Here is a 20,771-nt window from a genome sequence, read left to right as displayed (position 1 = left end):
TCCTGAGCAGAAGACAGCCGGGCCAGTCCTAACAGTGGATGACTTCCCCTCCCTGAGCAAGAGATGGGATAGTACCTGGGATCTGTCCATCACCAGACTTTGAGCTTAATTTGCCAGCTGAATGAAGGGATGTAACAGACTCCTGGGAGGGACACTAAACCTTGCAGTGTGTGTGTGTGGGGGGGAGGGGACTGGACACACCCCTTCCCCCCCAGACTTCTCCCCATCAAGGTCCACTCAGCCATGGGCTTTGGACCAGGATAAGAGGAGAGAAACTGCACATCCTTTTGTGGATCTGATTTGGGATTCTCAGCTTTGGAAATGGAGTGCTGGATGGGGGTTTGATGATCTCCAGGGGAGCAACTGAGAGAAGAGAGGTAAGATTCCTGTCTCATTTCCCACTTGGTGTCCTGATGTTCCTGTGCAGAAAATGTTGTGTGGTTCACAGTGAGGAGACACTCATTCAGGTCAGGGCACCTCCTGTGCGCTGGTGATGACTGTTACCCTGATAAGATGGACACACAGGAAGCATCACCTCTATTTCACTTTTTCTGGGTGCAGACCTGTTCCCAACTTCTCCTTACCCAGGCAGGAGAGGTACCTTGTAAGAACATGAAAAGAATTCAGGCTTTTGAAGGGAAGTTGGATTAGATTACCTTTAAGAGCTTTTCCAACACTGAGAAAATAGGATTCCAAGTCACTTTGGGCTAAGACTGTGGAATGGATTACGCATGCAGAGGCAGGCTGCTCTATTTTGGGGAGCTAACTGAATAGGACTGCCAGGTGGAGAGGGTAGGAGATGATCTAGATAACCTCCAAAGTTGTCTCTCCTCCTCCTTCCCCTGTAAGGGAGTTTAGGCTATGAAACTTCTTGGAAAGAAAGGAGGAACAGAATATAGGTTTAGGCATCATGGGATGTGTGTTCTAGATCTGACTTTCTTAGTGATTTGCAACTCTAGATATGTTAATTAACCTCTGCTGTGGTCTCTTCATCTGAAATGGGATAACTAACTTTCCCAGGCCCCTCACAGGTTGTTAAAAAGAACAAACAAAATAATGAGGGATTTTGAAAAGTACCCAGGGCCATGTACATAAAAACAGTAACAATGACATTATGTCTCTATTTGTTACATAGAGAAAGGCTCTGAATTAAGAATTCTGTTCTTTTATTGAGTTAGTGTGCTTGTAAAAGCCTTAGAAGATGTCCTTAACTAAAAGCCTGCCTGAATTTCCTGTTGCTGCTTAAACAATACCTGGGGTTGTCACGTTGTAGAAAGAGGTGAACTGGTCACAAGGAGAACTTAAACTGAGGGGATTCTGCCAGATACTGCATTGGCTTAGGTGTTGCCTGTGGCTCTCTAGTGAGCATGGCAGTGTGCCATTTTGAAGTAGCAGATTAAAGAGAAGTGGAGGAAAGTTTAAGTTCTAAGGACCAGAGTCCAGTTAGGAGATGCAGCTTCACTTCTTGGAATGATCACTAGGCCTTTCCTTCCTGTGTCATATCCTCTTCTCTCCAGCCCTTTGTTATTGTTAGATGCCATTGCATTGATTCTGACTCATAGTGACCCCATGGGACAGAGTAGAACTGCTCCATCAGGTTTTTTGGCTGTAATCTTTACAGAAACAGATTGTCTCCACTTTTAAGATGACAGTTTTTTCAGACTGACATTTGTTTTTGTTGCTGTGTACCATTCCAACTCATAGTGACCCTATAGGACGGAGTAGAACTGCTGCATAGAGTTTCTTTAGGCTGTAATCTTATGGGAGCAGATCGTCAGGTCTTTTCACATCTCTTAGCCCTTTATATGTTTGCAGGCTGTGTTCCCCAGGTAAAGCAGAACTGTTCATAGTTATGTTCTCACCCCTTGCCTACTTCTTCCTTAAACTCCACTTTACCTATGTCAGAATGCCTGCTTTTGTCAGTGATAACAAACAGAGCAGAAAGGAGAGATGGAACATAGTATTGGGAGTTCAGAGACTCAGTGGGGTATGGTGGCCTTGGCGAGGGGCAGGAGGCTTCACTTCTAGCATCTCTCCACCTCTCACCAGCTGACTGACACCTGGGCTTCATGTTCACTGGAGCTGACAAGGACTAAGGTCATTTCAAGCCAAAAGTCTATATTTATGACTTATTTACACCCCCTCCCCCTTCCTTTCTTCCTTGCCGTAGGGGTCCTTGACTCCCCTCAGTGGCCTGAAGACTGGGCATGCAGGCAAGAGTGGAATCACTGGTCTTGAAGTTCTTCTCTGGTGCTGATGGTGTAGGGGGCCCCTTTGAGGCCAAGCTGCTACTTTAGAAGGTCTGATTTTCAGGGTGGGGGTCTCACCTTCCCCAGCTTTGCTCAGCCAGTTTCTGGTGCCAGTCTTTGCTTAGGCCCAGGGATGTGTAGTCCCAGGTTGCCTCCTTCGCCATCTCTGAGATCCCACACTGTGTTAGAAGGCTTTCTTCATTGTATGTAGCTACAAATGCATGTGAGTGCTTCGAAGCACTCGAAGTACCAGGGAGTTCTGTTGTAATGGGATATTGCTTCTACTATGTAAAGTGCCAAGTCTTTTGTACCAGTTTTCCCTCACTGCATTGTTGTGAGAAGACCGAGCAGAGATTATTTCTCTAGTTTCATGCATGAGGGAAAGCTACAGAAGCTCCAAACAGGAAGGGCTTGCCTAAAATTGTGGAGTGACAGACACTGTATTCGCGACAGACACTATTCGCCTGCCCAGTACTGTGCTGCTCCTACAGCATCTGAGCTGACAAGGGGCATCTGGAATCTGCTGCAAACCCCAGAGAAGAACTCATTGCCCTGTTAGAAAGTCTCTCTGGTAAGACATTTCTTCCTTATTGTGAGCCGGAATTCATCTCCCTACAACTTCCACCAAACGCCCTTGTTCAGTCCTCTGCCTGACCCTTCCACAAGACTACTCTCAAGATAGCCATTGACCCTTCTCACAGAGGCTTAAGGACACCAGGGCGCTTCCTTCTGGACCCTGCTCAGACATGGCAGTCTTTGGGTATAAAGCCACTTAGTCAGGACCAGTGATAGACTTAACCAAAAGTTATATGGGTGTTTTAACTGAATTTATTTACACCCTTCTTTGCTATGAGTTGGAGCCCTGGTGGCGCAGTGGTTGAGAGCTATGGCTGCTAACCAACAGGTCTGCTGTTCCAACCCACCAGCCACTCCTTGGAAACCCCATGGGGCAGTTCTACTCTGTCCTACAGGGTCGTAATGAGTTGGAATCGACTCGATGGCAATGTGTGATTATGAGTTGGAATCGACTTGATGGTAGTGGGTTTGGTTTTTTCTTCCAAGAATTATAGGTTGCAAACCAAGTTACATTTCACAGACCTTGCTCAGTGATTATTGTGTTAATCTTTTCTCCTTTCTTTGACCTTGATGAGCTGAGTTTTTGAGTCTCTGTGGAGTAGGAGGGATGTTGGGGGGAAGGGAGAGGGGAAAATAGAACACTGATTTAAAACTTTGCTTTTTTCTCCTCCTGTTGGTGTCAAGCCAGGATCTCTGCATGAATCTTTTCTAAATTGTAAAAAAATTCATGGTATCTTGGGCATAGTTTATGGGAGTGAAATTTTCTGGAACAATTTTCACTGCTTTTTAGTTCTCTTTTGGGTGGTAGTGCGGGTGGACAGGATAGAGTATTGCTCCTTCTAATTCTCTCTTATCCTGTGACCTGATTCTCCCCTTTTTTCCAGTTTCACATAATCCAATCCCAGTCTCATTCCCAGAATCCAGGCATCGTGTACCCTGTTTCTGCTCTTCTTCCCCCATCATCCTTTCCACTGAAACCTTCATTATCAGAACCCTGGACCTATTTTTCCAGTTCAGTCTGGCACTCATTACCCTGACTTCTTGCCTCTCACACCAGATATTTTCTCTTGCTTCCATCCAGGAATTCAGCCCATGCTCATTCTCTAAACTGGCCCTTTCTTCTTGGGACAGTCCTCTTGGCTGTCAGGGAATTTCTACTCTTAGATCTTCCTGTTAGTCTTGGGACTTAAAGCCTTCTAAAGTAAACAAAGGACTGCAGAGATGGGATGTGAGTTATGATGCACAAGTAGTTTCTCATTCTGTTCGCCACTGAACTGCCTTAGGCAGAGAAGGATAATTGTTAAAGGTGGGACTCTCACATCTCTTCATGGGATGGTTGGACTCCCCAACCTTTCAGCACCCCACTATGTCCTTCCTCCTGGAGGGTGACTTTAGCTCTACATACCTTGGATCTACAAACCACTGTTTCCCAACTTTTTATACTTTTAGAAAATGTTACCATTTTGTCTCTCGCCTTAACACTGAGTGTGAGTATGCAGGGCTCCCATGCTCCTGAACTCCCTTCATAAAGAAAGCATAGAGAGAGGGCAGAGGAGCAGAGACACTGGCCACTGGCTGCCACATGTGCATGGGCTCCACTCTCTCGTCACAGTCCATGCAATCAGCTAAGCTGGAGAGTTAGTGTAGAAATGTAGTGGGGTCTTGTCTGACCACCTCTAACTTTACAAGGGGGAAGGAGAATCAAGATAAACAGCCCAAGGCTAATTCCTGTGAGGCAGAGGTCAGACACATCTCCTCTCTCTGCCATCTTTACCAACTCTAACTCTCAGAGGGTTTGATAATTCACTGAAATGGCCACATAAAACTCACAGTCAATACTCATGATTATGGGTTTATTAGGTTAGTTACAGTTACAGTTCAGGCTCAGGAACACTCAGGATACAGTTCTTCCATCAGGATAGCCTCTTCCCAGCTGTCCTGGAAGGCACACCTCTCCCCACCCTCGGCCCCTGCCCAAAAGCACTTAGCTTTCTCTCTCCATGGGCCGGGAAGCCCACCATGCTGTTGCCTGCTTCCGGGTCTCTTCTGCCAGGTCTCATTGTCTTCAGTGTTACAGCTCTCTCTGTCTCCTGGGTCCAGGAGCTTCTCAGCAGAGGGATGCCGGGTCCAAAGGACGTGCTGTCTGCTCCTGGCTGTTCTTCCTTGGTGGTGGTGGGATCCTCTCTTTCCCACCTGTGGGGTTGCTCATTTCAAGCCTAGCAGGATGACCGATCCCTTTGGTGGGCTACAGTTATCCTATCTACACAGTCCGGCCCAATTACCTGGGTGGGAGTTACCATGGCTAGAAAGGCCACACAGAAGTGATCCATCACACTGCAGGCAGCCCCCTGGCTTTTCTGGCCATGGTTCTTTTATACTTGGAGGATAACTTCCTCCTCCCAATTATTTTACCAGTCCAAAACAGTCATTAACAATTAGTCCTTCAGTAGGGCAAAGAGTTCTCAGGGTGAGGTTACTCAGGTACCAGCCACTCAGGTCTACTGCAGGTTTCCATTTGATCTGTGATCTGGTTACGTTCTCTAATAGTTCTTCTTAGCTTCACCCTTCTTGGTGTCTGCTGAAATTTAACTGAGAAAGATTATTCACTTGCTCTGAGCCTTACGAGGTATCAGCGTAGCAAAACCTTTAAGGGACTTTAGGTTTGGCTACTGTACTCAAGTCCAGCAGTGCCTTGCCCTTAGTCCACTCTTCCCACACTTAAAACTTCTACAATTACAGTTTTTACAATCACAATTAACCTTGTTAACAACCAGCACTCACAACTGAATCATATAATCCTATCAGCGGGTGCCAGTGGAACATGTCTGGACTCAGCCTGTCTCTTCATTGCTACATTCCCCCTGCTTCCACTCATGAGTGGACCCAGGTCAAGACCACAAGTGAGCAGACCAAGCTGTCTACTTGCTGGCCCCCTTTAACTTCCATTCCTGAAAGGAAGTTCCTTCTGATGGTCAGTGACTTTTCCTGTATCAGTGCATCCAACAGCAAACTGCTTGCTCACAATTCAAAAAGCAAAACAGTCACTTTTTTGTGTGTGTGCATAGGTCCTTCCTGCAAATGCAAATCTCCTGTTCTCAGCAGTTCTGGGTGGTTCTGCATGTCTTTTCAAATGCAAATCTGGGTAGGGCTCAGGTTTTCGACCTAAGCCCCCACACTACACAGGGCTACTGCATTCAAAGAGCCTGTGTTTCCCTCGGCAAATCCTAGTTTCCCTTTTCGAATATCCAATCAAGTATTAGCTGACTTGCTGTCTGTAGTCTATAATACTCAATATTCATTTCTACCACATATTTAGGTCTGCTTTACAACACTAGGTAGGACAACATTCAGTATTCATAGTACATTAAGTACATTCTTAAACACGTAACTCTTTTTAAAACATTGCAGTTGCATCTTCTCTTCTTCATCCCTTGACTATTGTTTCGTTCATATGCGTATGTCCTCAGGCCTCCGGCTGGGTGGAACCAGTAGGCCCTTGCCCCCCTGTTAGTCATCCTGCTTATCTGGCCTGGCTTTGGCCCCAGGCCTTTCCAGATGCAGCATAACATTCTTTTCAGCCTTTACAAGTAACAACAACCAAAGTCACCATCTAAGAATCAAAAGTTTCACTTCCCAAGCCCCTTCATTCCTTCTCTTACAAAGTTCTACGCTTCCATGAGTCTGGAGCCATTGCATAGAATCCTACTATACTAACTGTAAAAATGACTGTGGGGTTGGTGTCTGACCTAACTTCGCAAGGGGGAAGGAGAATCAAGATCAACAGCCCAAGGCTAATTCCTATGAGGCAGAGGTCAGACATGCCTCCTCTTTCTGCCATCTTTATCAATTCTGACACCAGCTGTCCCTCCCACAGCACTCTCTACTGGGTTTGATAATTCATTGCAATGGCCACACACAACTCACAGTCAGTACTCACGATTATGGGTTTATTAGGGAAGTAACAGTTACAGTTCAGGCTCAGGAACATTCAGGGTATAGTTCTTCCATCAGGATAGCCTCTTCCCAGCTGTGCTCACAGGCACACCTCTCCCTGGCCCTCGGCCTTTGCCCAGAGGTACTCAGCTTTCTCTCTCTGTGGGCCAGGAAGCCCACCACACCATCTCCTGCTGCTGGGTCTCTGCTACCAGGTCTCACTGTCTTCAGTGTTACAGCTCTTTCTCTCTGTGTCCTGGGTCCAAAGGACACACTCTGTGCTCCTAGCTGTTCTTCCTTGGTGGTAGTGGGATCCTCTCTTTCCTGCCTCTGGGGTTGCTCATTTTCAAGCCCAGTGGGATGCAAAACCTACCAGTCCCTTTGGTGGGCTCTAATTACTCTGTCTGCACAGTCCTGCTCAATCACCTGGGTGGGAGTTAAAAAACCATGGCTAGATAGGCCACACAAAAGTGATCCATCACACTGTAGTTTGGAAACATGTGCACACACACACACACACACAGTCCAACTCCACTGGTATGTCAGCCCAGACTTTTCTCTCACTCTACTCTTCCAGTGTCGGGCTCCAGTGCTACTTCTACAAAGACTTCCCTTTTGTCCCACCGTGCATGTGTTGTGCTGGACACAGAGCACCGTCTCAGAGGGTACTTGTGCTTAGGAGTCCATGAGGGGAGGGAATAAGCACCAGCTTTGGAGTTAGGAGTGCCTGGGTTTAAAACCTGGCTGCCCCTCACTAGGTCTTGTGGCCTTCAGCAGGGTGTCAGACTCCTCATCTGTTGAATAGGGATGATACTGCACTTTGCAGAGCTGCTAGGAGTTTAAAGGAGAGGCTGGGAGGGGGTCTGGCATGTAGAAGCCTGTGCCTGGTGGCCCCTTACTGCTTAGCATTTCTGTTTTAGCGCCTCACCTCCATACAGCGTCCTTTACAGCATGCCCCAGCTTTTGTTTCTCTAGAACCTAGCACAATTCCTGGTTTCATGTAGAAACGAGTGAGCAAACTCAGTAACTACACAACATAGAGTTCTGGGCTGCTCTGGTGCTCTGGAACATGGGGTGGGATGTGGATGGAGGAGAGTGTGTACTGATCACATGACGAGGCTGGCCCTGGACTCAGTCCTTCTCAAGAAAGTCACCTGCACAGAGCAGACAATAGTTTCTCAGCTCTGCACCCTCAGTTCTCAGGTCAGATATTGAGAGAGGTGGGTGGTGGGTGGTGGGGAGTTGAGGCTTCTGCAGAGAGTCAGATAGGAGAGGTTCTTGGTGAAAGGAAGCAGGGCTGGTGACACAGATGAGTAAGCTGAGTGGAGATTAGCAGGCACCTCTGAGTCCCAGAATGGCTTACCCTCTGGCATCTGGCCTGCACTGAGTGGCCTGCTGCAGAATCTAGGTCTTGGGCCTCAGGCCTGGGTGCCTAACTCGTTCTCCCCTCTGGATCCCAGTGCTGCCTCCCAGCACTCTCCCCACCCCCAGTCAGGGCCTCCAGCCCGTAGTCTTCTGTATCTTTCCTCCTCCCCTTTCAGACTTTGCTCATGGTTCAGGTCACAAGCATTTTATCTGTTGCAGAGATTTCCCTCCCTTAATCTGCCTGGGTCCTGAATCTGACCTCTCCCTCCTCCTCCAACCAGACCTCCTTCTTTAGGTTTCTTATCCTCCTCCTCTGTAAAATACCTAACATCATGTATTCCTGATGCTTCCCTCTCCTCCCACCCCCTCCCACAGGGCTACCAGAAAAACCTGCGGCTGCTTCCTTCCCTGCTTAGGTCTGGTTATTCTACCCTGGGGGCAGGCCTGTCTCCTCTCTCTGCACTTTTACCCAGAACTAACAGCTCTCATTCCCCACTCCAGAAGAAGAAAACATTAAAGAACGTAAGAAATAAAAGAAACAACAGCAGGCCCTCATCTGGTTTTGGAGCAGGTGTTTCCTCCCTGGTTTCCCTTTTGGCACCCTGGTTCCTGTTCTGACATCCCTGTGCCATGTGCCCCACTTTGCCCTCAACTCTCCAGCCTCCTGCTGGCAGCCTGGAGTTGGGTGGCTGGTCCCAGAGAGCCTTGGCTTTGGCTCTGGTGAACGCCTAACCCAGGCAGCCCGGCTGACAACAGTCAGGCGCCCCTGGCCACTCCATTAGGCTCTGGGCACCTGGGCTGGGGAGAAGAGACATCAGGAGAGGTCTGGACTGGAGGGGTTGAGGGTGTGAGCCGAGAGGGGGTAACGAGACTTGGAGTTGCCACTGGGAGCTGGGATGGGACGAACAGTTAACTGCTGCCTCCACAGGAACCTCCTGAAGTCGGGGGCTCCAGGAAACTTGGGTTGTTCAAGACGCAGGTGGTTGATATGAGTCGGGGAGAGGAGCTGGGTCCAGGAAGAAGGGGCGGGGAATGTGCCTTCCGTGGCGTGGCCGGGAGTGGACGCCGGGGGCCAAAGGCAGGGGCGAGAAGGGGCCTGCTGCCCTTTGAGGGGCCGACCCCGCCCCTCGGCCTGCCCTCGCCCCTCCCCGGGGAAGGGCCACGTTGCCCGCCTGGCGGTCCGGCCCCGCCTCGGCGCAGGGAGGGCCGGCCAGGCGGAAGGCGCCGGCACCGCGCGAGTGCTTGGGGCGCGCTGGCCTCAGGGCTAGTCTCCCCGCGCACCGGCGGGCAGGCCAAGTTCGGGACAGGGGAAGTCGGGAGAATCTGGTGAGTAGGCTATGGGGTTGGACAGTTCAGGCTTGTCCTCGGGAGGAGGGCCCCGCGAACGCGGAGAGGGTGTTAAGAACTCGTTGAGTCCGGGGTTGCGAAGCTGCCACTTTCCGAGTCCTTCGTGTCCCCAGAAAATCCTGGTGTCCGTGAGCCCTAGCGAGAGAGGTTTGGCCTCGGCCGCCCCGCGCCCCAGCTGCGCGTCATCTTCCCCTTGGGAAGTCGGAACTTCGCGTTCTCTTGGAATCCCGGGCCGCCAGCTGTTGGAAGGAGGGCAGGCTTCGTGGGGTGGGGAGGCAGTTGTGAAACTTGGCCGCAGGGCATATGTGGGTCTGGGCCAGGGAGGAGGTGGGATTGTTGGGGAGGGTTTGGGGATTGCTGGGGAGGGTTTGGGGAGCGGGAATGGGAGATGGCCTTTCCCCAAGTTCCTTTTCTCCACAGCCATAAGGAGAAATTAAGTATGGGGGAAATTGACTCAACGTTGAAATGTGCAAATTGACAAGAAAACTTCTTCTACCTGTTGGCTAACGTGTGTGGAGTAGGGGGCTCCTGAGACATCCTGAGACGTGCAGGCCCCCATCTTGTAAACTGTCAAGCATACGGATAGTTTGTGAACTGAGACAGAGGGTGAGACAGCACCTTGATTAACCCTTGCCTCAGTGATGTGTTCATGTCTTTGATTTAGAACATCACTGACTGAGCTTCTTTTCTGTCGTTTGTAATGTTTTCAGACCACATAATTGGTTGCTATGAGTCGGAATCGACTTGATGGCAACGGGTTTGGTTTGGTTTTTTGGATCCTTTCCTCTTAGTTGCTCACATTTTCCAGGATCTGCCTCCCATCTTGAAACCCTGCTGCTGGACCCTTCCCATTACTGGAGACCATAGGGCTCACCTGGGTGCCCATTTTTCTGTCTTATCATTTTTATTCTGTAGGTTAGAAATCATTGCAGGATGTTTAACCTCGTGGCGTATGTGATAGGTTACAACTCATTTCCTGTTTGGGGTGTTGGGGAAATTGTCACTATTCTCTTCATCATTAGAAATCGAAGTACCTTGGAGATAAGGAACCCTGCTGGTGCAATGGTTAAGAGCTCGGCTGCTAACTGACAGTGGTGGAACCCACCAGCTGTGGAGAAAAGACCTCATGATCTGCTCCCATAAAAATTTCAGCCTAGGAAACCCTGTGGGGCAGTAGGGTTGCTATGAGTTGGAATTGACTCCAGGCACACAACAGCAACAACAACAACCTTGGTGATGATCCAAATCAACCCTCTCATACTGCATATTAGGGAACTGAGGCACAAATGGGTCAAGTACCTTGCCCAAGGTCACCTGCCTTGCCTACTGCTAGATTGCCTGAATCCCAGGCCTTCATTCTTTTTGCTGCACCAGCACTATACTTCCCCTTAGCCTTTTCTTTTCTAGAGTGAATAACCTGCATTCCTTTCCTCCTAGGTCTTATTCTCTAAACCCTTGAATTATTTAGTATATCCTCTCTCTTTCAGTTCTTCCATTCTTCTGAAATTATGGAGCCTGGGACATGATACAGGAGTCCACCAGAGGTCTAATAATGAATGAATAAGAAAGTAATTCAGTTAGGTCTCTGTTATCTGACATGTTCTGTTCTTTCTGGATTTTTTAGAGTGCTTATTAACGTACTAAGCAAGACACAGATAGAAGGGAAAGTCTATCAGCGTTCCTACCACCCCCATACTTAATTTTAAAGCTAAATATGGGTTCTCCATTATTTTTGCCAACTGGAAATTGACTATCTGGTGTTCACTTGCTGTTTAAGAATCATTTTTGTCAGAGACAGGGCACTGGCTGGAAAATACCATGGAATCAGAGTATTAGAAAGGGACGTCACAGCTCCTAGGCAGTCCTTCAAATGAAGAAACTGAGACTCATAGAGGTTGGTGGGACCTGCTCAAAGCCCCCTGAGTTTTGGCTGAAGTGCTTATGTACTGAAAAGGCTTACTCCTTGTCTTAGTCATCTAGCACTGCTATAACAGAAATACCACGAGTGGATGGCTTTAACAAAGGTAAGTTTATTCTCTCACAGTGCAGTAAGCTAGAAGTCCAAATTCAGGGTGCCAGCTCCAGGGGAAGTCTTTCTCTCTCTGTTGGCTGTGGAGGAAAGTCCTTGTCATCAGTCTTCCCTTGGTCTGGGAGCATCTCAGCACAGGAACCTCAGGTACAAAGGATGTGCTCTGCTCCCAGCACTGCGTTCTTGGTGGTATGAGGTCCCCGTGTCCCTCTGCTTGCTTCTCTTTTATATATCAAAAGAGATTGGCTTAAGACACTATCTAATCTTACAGATTTCGCCAATATAACTGCCACTAATCCATCTTATTACATCATAGTGATAAAATATACGACACATAGGGAGATCACATCAGATGGCAGAATGGTAGACAGTCATACAATACTGGGAATCATGACCTAGCCAAGTTGACAGATACTTTTGGGGGACACAATTCAATCCATGACACTCCTCCCACCACAATGCAGATGTCTTTGTACTTGGTGGAATGGAGCAGCTGTGTCACCTTTCCTAAATCAAATGTGAAATTGCTAGCAAATCAAAGTCAATTTTGGTCTGTCTTGCAGGCAAATTTCATAAATAACAGCATATCAATTAGGGAGGGACTCAGGGCAGGATTAAGGACTGTTCTGTTTTAGAAAAGGAAGGTGTGGCAGATTGTATTTTTCCCAAAATGGTGACACCCATAAGTAACCCCTCCCACATGTTCTTAACAATTTGACTTTGTACTTCTCCTCCCTAGTGGTGGGCTTTAAAAAGTGGTCACGGACTTATGATTCCCCCTACAATGAGTAAGGCAGAAGTGATCCAAGGCTGGATCATAAAAAAAAGATACAGCTTCACTTAGCTTGCTCTCTCCTTCTTGGGACGCTCGCCTTTGGAACCCAGCTATCATGTTAAGAAGAAGCCCAGAGAGCATGGAAAGGCCATGTATAGGTGTTCATGGCAGCAGCTCCCGATAAAGTGTCAGCCAGCAGCCAGCAGCCAGCAGCCAGCATCAACATGTGAGAGAATGAGCCTTTAGGTGCGCCCAGGCCTGCAGTATGGTCTGCGAGTTCTTTGTGGCCTTTGCAGTGAATTGTTGAACCCAGCAGAGAAATAGAGAGTGCTGTGGGAGGGATGGTCAGTGTCAGAATTGGTAAAAAAATTAGAGAGTGGAGGTATGTCTGATCTCTACCTCAAAGGAATCAGCTTTGGCTGCTGTTGATGTTGATTCTCCACCTCCTGAAGGTCTGACACCACCATTTTTGCACAAGGTTATGTACTTTCTGTTTTCCTCATTGTTTTAGTCATTTATTGCTTTGTAACAAATCACCCCAAAACATCAGCAGCTTAAAACAACATGATCATTTTATTAACAGCTTAGGTAATTCTTGCTCATGCTCTTTCATATAGTTGTAGTCAGATGGTGACTGGGGCTGGGATCGTCTAGAAGTCTTCTTCCCGTCTAGTGGCTGATGCTGGCTGTTAGCTGGGACCTTAGCTGGAATAGTGAACTGCAACAGCTATAGGTGTCCTGTCCATGTGGCCTGGGCTTCCTTTTAACAGGAATGGCAGCTGTCTGGGAATTGGAGGGTATCTCAGATTTGTTTAAATAATGGGACTTGGAGAAGTGCGGAGGATTGGTGGGCCTTTTTCTTGTTGGATGTCTGTCCTGGTCCCTTCCCAGAGTCTGTCAGAGAGCAGGTGCATGATACTTGTCATTGAGTGAACAAGAAGTTCAGGACAGATGGACTTTCCCGGGTTCCGCCTTACTGATGTGCCCAACTGGGGCCATATTGATGGGCGAGGCTATTCATAGCTGTGGGCCATGTCACACTATATTTGATTTTTTTTTTTAAGTTTTTTATTTGGAAATAATTTCAAACTTTAACAGAAAAGTTGCAAGAATAAAAATGGTATAAAGACACTTAGATTCCCTTTACTCAGATTCACCTTTTGTTAACATTTTGTTCCGTTTGCTGTCTCCATGTATATCCATGGTATTTTTTTTCCGAACCGATTGAGAATAAGTTGCGTCTGTCATGGCCCTCTGCCCCTAAGTACTTGGATGTGTATTACCTAAGAGTTCTCTTAAAGAACCACAGGACAGTTATCAGTCAGTTAACACTAGTGCAGTACTTTAATCTGTCTATATTCCAATTTTATCATTTGACCCAAAAGTGTCTTATTTTTTAAATAGCTTTATCGAGGTATAATTGACCTAGGGTAAATGGCACATATTTAAAATGTAAATTTGATAAGTTGTAACATAGGTATGCACTTGTGAAACCATCACCACAATCAAGATAATAAGCATATCCATCACTACCCAAAGTTTCCTAGTGCTTTTATAAAACCTTCCCTCCTCCCAGCCCTTCCTCCTCATCCCCAGTGGTCTGCTTTTTGTCACTATAGATTAGTTTGCATTTTTTAGAGTTTCATATAAATGGAAACATACTCTGTGTGCTTTTTGGTCTGGCTGTTCTCATTCCACATAGTTATTTTGAGATTCATCCATGTGTTGTGTGTATCATAGTTTATTTCATTTTATTGCTGAATAGTATTCCATTTGTAAAAACTGGCATGAGGATAGTGTCTGACCTCCTCTAGCTTCACAAGGGGGAAGGAGAGTCAAGATCAATAGCCCAAGCCTGATTCCTATGAGGTGGGGGTCAGACATGCCTGAGGTGGGCATGAGACATGCCTCCTCTCTCTGCCGTCTTTACCAATTCTGACACCAGTTGTCCCTCCCACAGCACTCTCTCCTTCTCTGCTGGGTTCTGTAATTCATTGCAGTGGCCACACACAAGTCACAGACAATACTCACAATTATGGGGTTTATTAGGGTAGTAACAGGTTACAATTCAGGTTCAGAAACACTCAGGGATATAGTTCTTCCATCAGGACAGACTCTTCCCAGCCGTGCTCACAGGCATGCCTCTTCCTGGCTCTTGGCCTCTGCTTAAAGGCACTCAGCTTTCTTTCTCTGTGGCCCAGGAAGCCCACCATGCTGTCTCCTGCTGCCTGGTCTTGCTTGCCACCACTTCTCACCGTCTTTAGGTTAGGTTTACAGCTCGCTTGCTCTCTCCTGGGTCTAGGAGCTTCTCAGTGCAGGAATCCCGGGTCCAAAAGACACACTGGCTCTTCATTCTTTGTGGTGGTGGTATCTTCCCTTTCCCACCTCTGGGGTGGCTCATTTCAAACTGAGCAGGATGGCAAAACTGACCCAGTCCCTTTGGGTGGGAGTAACAAGACCGTGGCTAGAAAGCCACACAAAAGTGATCCATCACGCCGCACCATTCTGTGGATAAACCACAATTTAATTATTCATTCATTCGTTGATGGGCCTTTAGGTTTTTTCCACTTTTTGATGATTATGAATAAAGTTGCTACAGACATTCTCACAGAGGTCTTTATGTGGACATATGTTTTTATTTCTCTTGGGTATATAGTTACGAATGGGCTTGCTGGGTCATCTAGTTAACTGTGTTTAGCATTTTGACAGTCTGCCAAGCTGTTATAAAGACATTAGATTCATACTTCACATCATACACAAAAATAAACTTAATATGAGTCAGACCTAAATGTAAAACTAAAACTATAAAGCTTATAGGAGAAAACATAGCAAAAAAAATCTTTGTGACCTTGAGTTACGCAAAGATTTCTTTGATACGGTGCTGAAGGCATGATCCATAAAAGAAAAAGAAGAAATAAAAAACCTGATAAGTGGATATCATCAAAATTAATAACTTCTGTTCTTCAGTAGATACTGTTAAGAGAGTGGAAGGACAAGTTTTTGAATATTTGCCTGTCTGATGAGTGAGAGATGGTATCTTAATATAATTTTAATTTGTGTTTCTCATTATGAATGAAGTTGAACATCCTTCGTATGTATATGGACCATTTTGATAGCTTTTTTTATGAGTTACTGTTGTTCTTTTGCCCATTTTCCTATAGAATTTTTGGCCTTGTTCTCCCCTTAGTTTTAAAACGTTCTTTTTCTGTTAGGATATTAGCTCTTTATTTGTGATGCATGTTGCATATATTCTCTCCCAGGTTGTCATTGGTCTTAGCTTATATTTTTAGCCATACAAGAAGTGTTTTATTTTTAAGGAGTGAAATTTATCAGTCTTTCCTATTACTGCATCTGGATTTTGAGTTCTAGTTAGAAGGCCTTTCTCTACACCCAGGCACTCATATTGTTTGATTTTTTTTGTGTTTAGATCCCTGATCTATTTGGAGTTAGTCCTTGTTTACCAAACCTGTTGCCGTCAAGTCACTTCCGACTCATAGTGACCCTATGGGGCAGAGTAGAACTGCCCCATAGGGTTTCCAAGGAGTGGCTGGTGGATTCATACTGCTGACCTTTTGGTTAGCAGCTGAGCTCTTAACCACTGCGCCACCAGGGGTCCATTTCCTTGTGTACATACCTAGTTTTATCTTTTTCGAAGTGGCTGTCTAGGGTCGCTCTGAGTTGGAATCGACTCGATGGCACACAACAACAACAGCAACCTTACGTGCTTGTTATAACACTGTTAGTAAGACCGTATTTGCCCCAATAATTTTAAATACCACCTTTAACGTATACTAGATTTCTGTGTATAGTTGGGTCTGTTTCTGGACTTTTAATATTATTTTATTGAATTGTCTGTTTATGTGTGTCGGGGGCTGACTTGGTAGCAGTTAACAATAACAACCACCACCACACAGTTTTAATTACAGAGACTGTAGTATGCAGTGCTTCAGTATCTGGTACTAATCTCCCTTCATAACTCATTGTCATTATTTTTCTAGATATTCTTGCATGTTTAGTTTTTCAAATGTACTTTAGTGTCAATTTGTCCAGCTCCATAAAAAAGTACTTTTACTGGGATTGCATCTGACATCTTGACAAAGTTGAGATGTCCTAACCGAGAACAAGGGATGTTCAAGTCTTCTTTTGCAACTTTTAGGAATTATAGTTTTCTTCATAAAGGTTTTGAATGTTTCTTGTTAAGTTTATTCCTAAGTGTTTCATCGTTTTCATGGCTACTGTAAACAGGGTTTTCACATCCGTTATTTCTTCTGTTGAGTTATTTGTGGATATGGAGGCTAGTGATTTTTGCATGTTAATTTTTATATCCTGACACTTTGGTCAGTTCTTAGATTGTACGGGTTGATTTTATCATTGATTCTCTAGAACTTCCTGGGCATATTCTCACAGCAGCAGCAAATGGAGATAGTTTTGCTTCTTTTCCACTTCTGCCTGTAATTATTTTGTCTAGTCCAATTGCATTGGCTAATACTTCGGCAGAATGTTAAATAGTAGTAGAGACAGGAGGCATCTTGGCTTTGTTCCTGACATTAGTGGGAATGCCTTCAGTTCATCCTCATTAAGTTAAATGCTGGCTTTAGCACTGAGGTGTGATATTTAAATTTTTAAACCTGTAATCTTAGGACAGTTTGATTTGAGGAATGGGAGGAAGATGTTCTCACTCCACTACCCCCCTCACCCGCCCCTAGCTCTGAATGGAAATGGGAACTGAAATCTGATAGGGAAGGGAGAGTGGGGCTTCCTGCTCCCTCTCCCTCCGTCAACATCACACTCTACTTCCCTATCAAACATCCATATTGCTTTTCTGAGGTGCATTAACTCATTTTGGAGTGGTGGAGCATGTTGTCCCCATTGCATGTCTGTTCTTCCATGCAGATTGATCCCCTAGGTGAGGGGAAAGGCAGCTCTTTCCTAAGAGAGCTGGAGCCAGCCTCCTGGTCTCCCTCCTCCCTAACCTGTTCAGGTGTTCCTGCCCTACACATTTCTCTACCCCCTGGGGGTGTGGAATTACATACCTTTGTGGTGATGGTTCTCTCTCTCTCCTCTCCTTAGGTGCATGGCTGCGTCCTGATCCCAAAGCCCAGAGGAAGCTTCCCTAGAAGGGTAGGCAAGTGAGCCAGGTGTACAGAGGGCAGCCCAGAGCCCTACCCTTGCCCCTGCCCTCCCCTGTGGGGGCCAGGATGCTGAAGAAGCAGTCTGCAGGGATTGTGCTGTGGGGCGCTATCCTCTTTGTGGCCTGGAACGCCCTGCTCCTCCTCTTCTTCTGGACACGTCCAGCACCTGGGAGGCCCCCCTCAGACAGTGCTCTTGATGATGACCCCGCCAGTCTCACTCGTGAGGTGATCCGCCTGGCCCAGGACGCTGAGGTAGAGTTGGAACGTCAGCGGGGTCTGTTGCAGCAGATCAGGGAGCACCATGCTCAGTGGAGGCAGCGGTTGAGAGTACCCACTGCGGCCCCTCCTGCCCCACCACGTGTGCCTGCGACTCCGCCACCAGCAGTGATCCCCATCCTGGTCATCGCCTGTGACCGCAGTACTGTCCGGCGCTGCCTGGACAAGCTGCTGCATTATAGGCCCTCGGCTGAGCATTTCCCCATCATTGTCAGCCAGGACTGTGGGCACGAGGAGACAGCCCAGGTCATAGCCTCCTACGGCAGTGCCATCACACACATCCGGCAACCTGACCTGAGCAGCATTGCTGTGCCACCTGACCACCGCAAATTCCAGGGCTACTATAAGATTGCACGGCACTACCACTGGGCGCTAGGCCAGATCTTCCACAGGTTCAAGTTCTCAGCAGCTGTGGTGGTTGAGGATGACCTGGAGGTGGCACCAGACTTCTTTGAGTACTTCCAGGCCACCTACCCGCTGCTGAGGGCTGATCCCTCACTCTGGTGTGTGTCTGCCTGGAATGATAACGGCAAGGAACAGATGGTAGATTCAAGCAAGCCCGAGCTGCTCTACCGAACGGACTTTTTCCCTGGCCTGGGCTGGCTGCTGTTGGCTGAGCTCTGGGCTGAGTTGGAGCCCAAGTGGCCCAAGGCCTTCTGGGATGACTGGATGCGCAGGCCAGAGCAGCGACAGGGGCGGGCCTGTGTGCGGCCTGAAATCTCGAGAACGATGACCTTTGGCCGCAAAGGTGTCAGCCATGGACAGTTCTTTGACCAGCACCTCAAGTTCATCAAGCTGAACCAGCACTTTGTGCACTTCACCCAGCTGGACTTGTCCTACCTGCAGCAGGAGACCTACGATCGGGATTTCCTTGCACGTGTCTACGGTGCTCCCCAGCTACAGGTGGAGAATGTGAGGACCAATGAGAGGAAGGAGCTAGGGGAGGTGCGGGTGCAGTACACGAGCAGGGACAGCTTCAAGGCCTTTGCCAAGGCCCTGGGCGTCATGGATGACCTCAAGTCAGGTGTCCCCAGGGCTGGCTACCGGGGCATTGTCAGCTTCCTGTTCCGGGGCCGCCGCGTCCACCTGGCACCCCCGCAGACCTGGGATGGCTATGATCCTAGCTGGAATTAGTCTGCCTGCCTGTCCTTCCTGGGCCCCTTCCCTTGCCATATCACAGGTGGAGACAGGACTGCAGTCCCCGAGCCATGTCATCCTGTGTATATGTCTCCCTCTTGGGACTGTTTTCTTTTTAGAGTGGCATTCGAGTGCAAGATGATAGGGTGAGGGTGGTTCTCCCATTCTCAAGAGGGGTCAGATCAGGGGACTCTTTCTAGGTTACGTTGGGAGGTATTAGGCAAGAAACCACTGTGTGGTAGAGGGAGACTTGGGCTTGCTAGGACCAGAGACTTCCATGTCCAGAGTTTTCTCCTAGGGCATCTGCAGAGAGGTTGACAACTTTAGCTCTCTTGATCAGGCCTCCTCTCCCCTGCTCTGGCTCTTCCATGAGCCCTCCCCCTGTACCTTCCCTGTCTTCCCCCAATGCAGGGGAGCTGGGTTATGTGAGAAAGGGACGTACTTGTGGCCAAAATGAGACTAACCAAAGGGGTTTCACCATCGCGAGTTGGGGTGGAGTTGTTACCTGTTAGGGTTTACCACCACCTCCTCTTGTTTCTCTTCTTTATCTTGGGTGCTTTTCCCATCTTATCCCTGTCACCTCTTCTCATTTCTTCTTCCTGGCAGCCCAGCAATTTGTGATTCTAAGATGAAAAACTGAAGGGGAAAAGCAAGATCTCTCCTCAGCTCCTCACCAGCTGTTGGGGGTAAAGGTGGTGGAAGGAAAGCCTCAGTTGTGGCTGGGGAAACCCCCTCCCTCATCTTTGCTCAAAGTGACAGACTCTAGTCTCATGCTCCCCCTCCCCCACACATCGATGCCTTCCCTGTCACTTTAGGAAGGTTCTGTGCTGGCTTGTTGAAAGAGAGAATTAGCTCCGAGCACCTTCTTCCCCTGGGATTCGGTGCACAAGCTCCTCCCTGAGGGCTGTGGCTTCTGATTGTCTTCTCTTCCTCAGTGCGAGGTGAATAGTTAAGACCAGGACCACTCTGGCCCTGTGCCAGCCCCTGCCCCAGGCCCTCTCCCCCCATGCATTCCCATATCCTGACAGGTTAGGATGCAGATGGTAGGTTGGAGAGGAATTTGTGTGCTTTTGTTTCTTGCCTGACCTCAATTTCATGGAAGAAAGCTGAAGCTACAGAATTATTTTCAAAAATAAAGTAAAGGCTAAATTGTCTGAAAAACATTTGTGTGTGTATATGTCTTGGAAAAAAGGAGGGGGTGGAAAAAGAAGTGAAGGGTAGGGGAGGAAAGGAAGGGAAAATGAGGTTTGTAAACTAAAGGAAAGGGCTGGAAAGGCAAGAGGAAGTGGACAAGTTGAAGGAAGGAAGGCAGAATGGAAGGGAAGATTGGGAAGGGAGAAAACCATGGAACAACTGGGGAGGGATCTGAGCGTGAAAGAAAGACCATGCTTGAAGGTGGAGAGCACCTGAATTGCTAAACTTCCCTAAAGGTGGGCTTACGGGGCTCTCAGCAGGATGGTCAATGAGCCCACTTCCTGGAAGCTGAGCGGGCCTGGCCTGTGAGAGAACTCATATAGTCTAAACCTGGTCAGTCCTCATGGGGTGTGTGCCTTTGCGGGGAACCATCTGCTGGCTCAGGCAGCGTTTACTGGACACCCATGAGCTCCGAATGTGTACCTGATACCCAGGTAGGCGTTAGACTTTTGACTGTATCCCTGATGAAACGCCTTTTTGTTACTGCCATCTAGAACACACACACGCCTACGTATATAACAAGCAAATGTTTTCTGAAACTACCTATATCATGTGCAGTGCATTCTGATAGTTTTCACTTTACACTAATTTATTTTTTAAAAAATGCTAGTTGAAATGCAGCATTTTTTCGTTAGTGGGTTTGAAAACCTCGGACTACGTGACTGTTGACAGAAACAATTCCAGAGCTTCACAGCGTGGGTGAGCTCTGTCAGGAGGAGGGTGGCTGGGGGGGCCTCACTTCTCCCAGTGCTCAGGAA

General features: G+C 47.6%; 1 protein-coding gene across 1 annotated transcript; it reads left to right on the top strand.

Annotated features, from left to right (window-relative positions):
- The first annotated feature begins 361 nt into the window (after nucleotides 1-361).
- On the top strand, nucleotides 362-19,857 carry MGAT1 (alpha-1,3-mannosyl-glycoprotein 2-beta-N-acetylglucosaminyltransferase). Its single transcript, XM_004387168.2, has 2 exons — nucleotides 362-377; nucleotides 17,345-19,857. The coding sequence occupies exon 2, from the start codon at nucleotides 17,473-17,475 to the stop codon at nucleotides 18,814-18,816; it is 1,344 nt and encodes a 447-aa protein (XP_004387225.1). The 5' UTR covers nucleotides 362-377; nucleotides 17,345-17,472; the 3' UTR covers nucleotides 18,817-19,857.
- Nucleotides 19,858-20,771: the final 914 nt, after the last annotated feature.

Source organism: Trichechus manatus, unplaced genomic scaffold (genome assembly GCF_000243295.1).
Source record: "Trichechus manatus latirostris isolate Lorelei unplaced genomic scaffold, TriManLat1.0 scaffold00181, whole genome shotgun sequence".
In the NCBI taxonomy this organism is placed as follows: domain Eukaryota; kingdom Metazoa; phylum Chordata; class Mammalia; order Sirenia; family Trichechidae; genus Trichechus; species Trichechus manatus.
Note: the sequence above shows the minus strand (reverse complement) of the source record. Positions and strands in the feature narration are given on the sequence as shown.

Coding starts and splice junctions, on each gene's coding strand:
- MGAT1 (XM_004387168.2), top strand. CDS start 17,473: ATGCTGAAGAAGCAGTCTGCAGGGATTGTGCTGTGGGGCGCTATCCTC.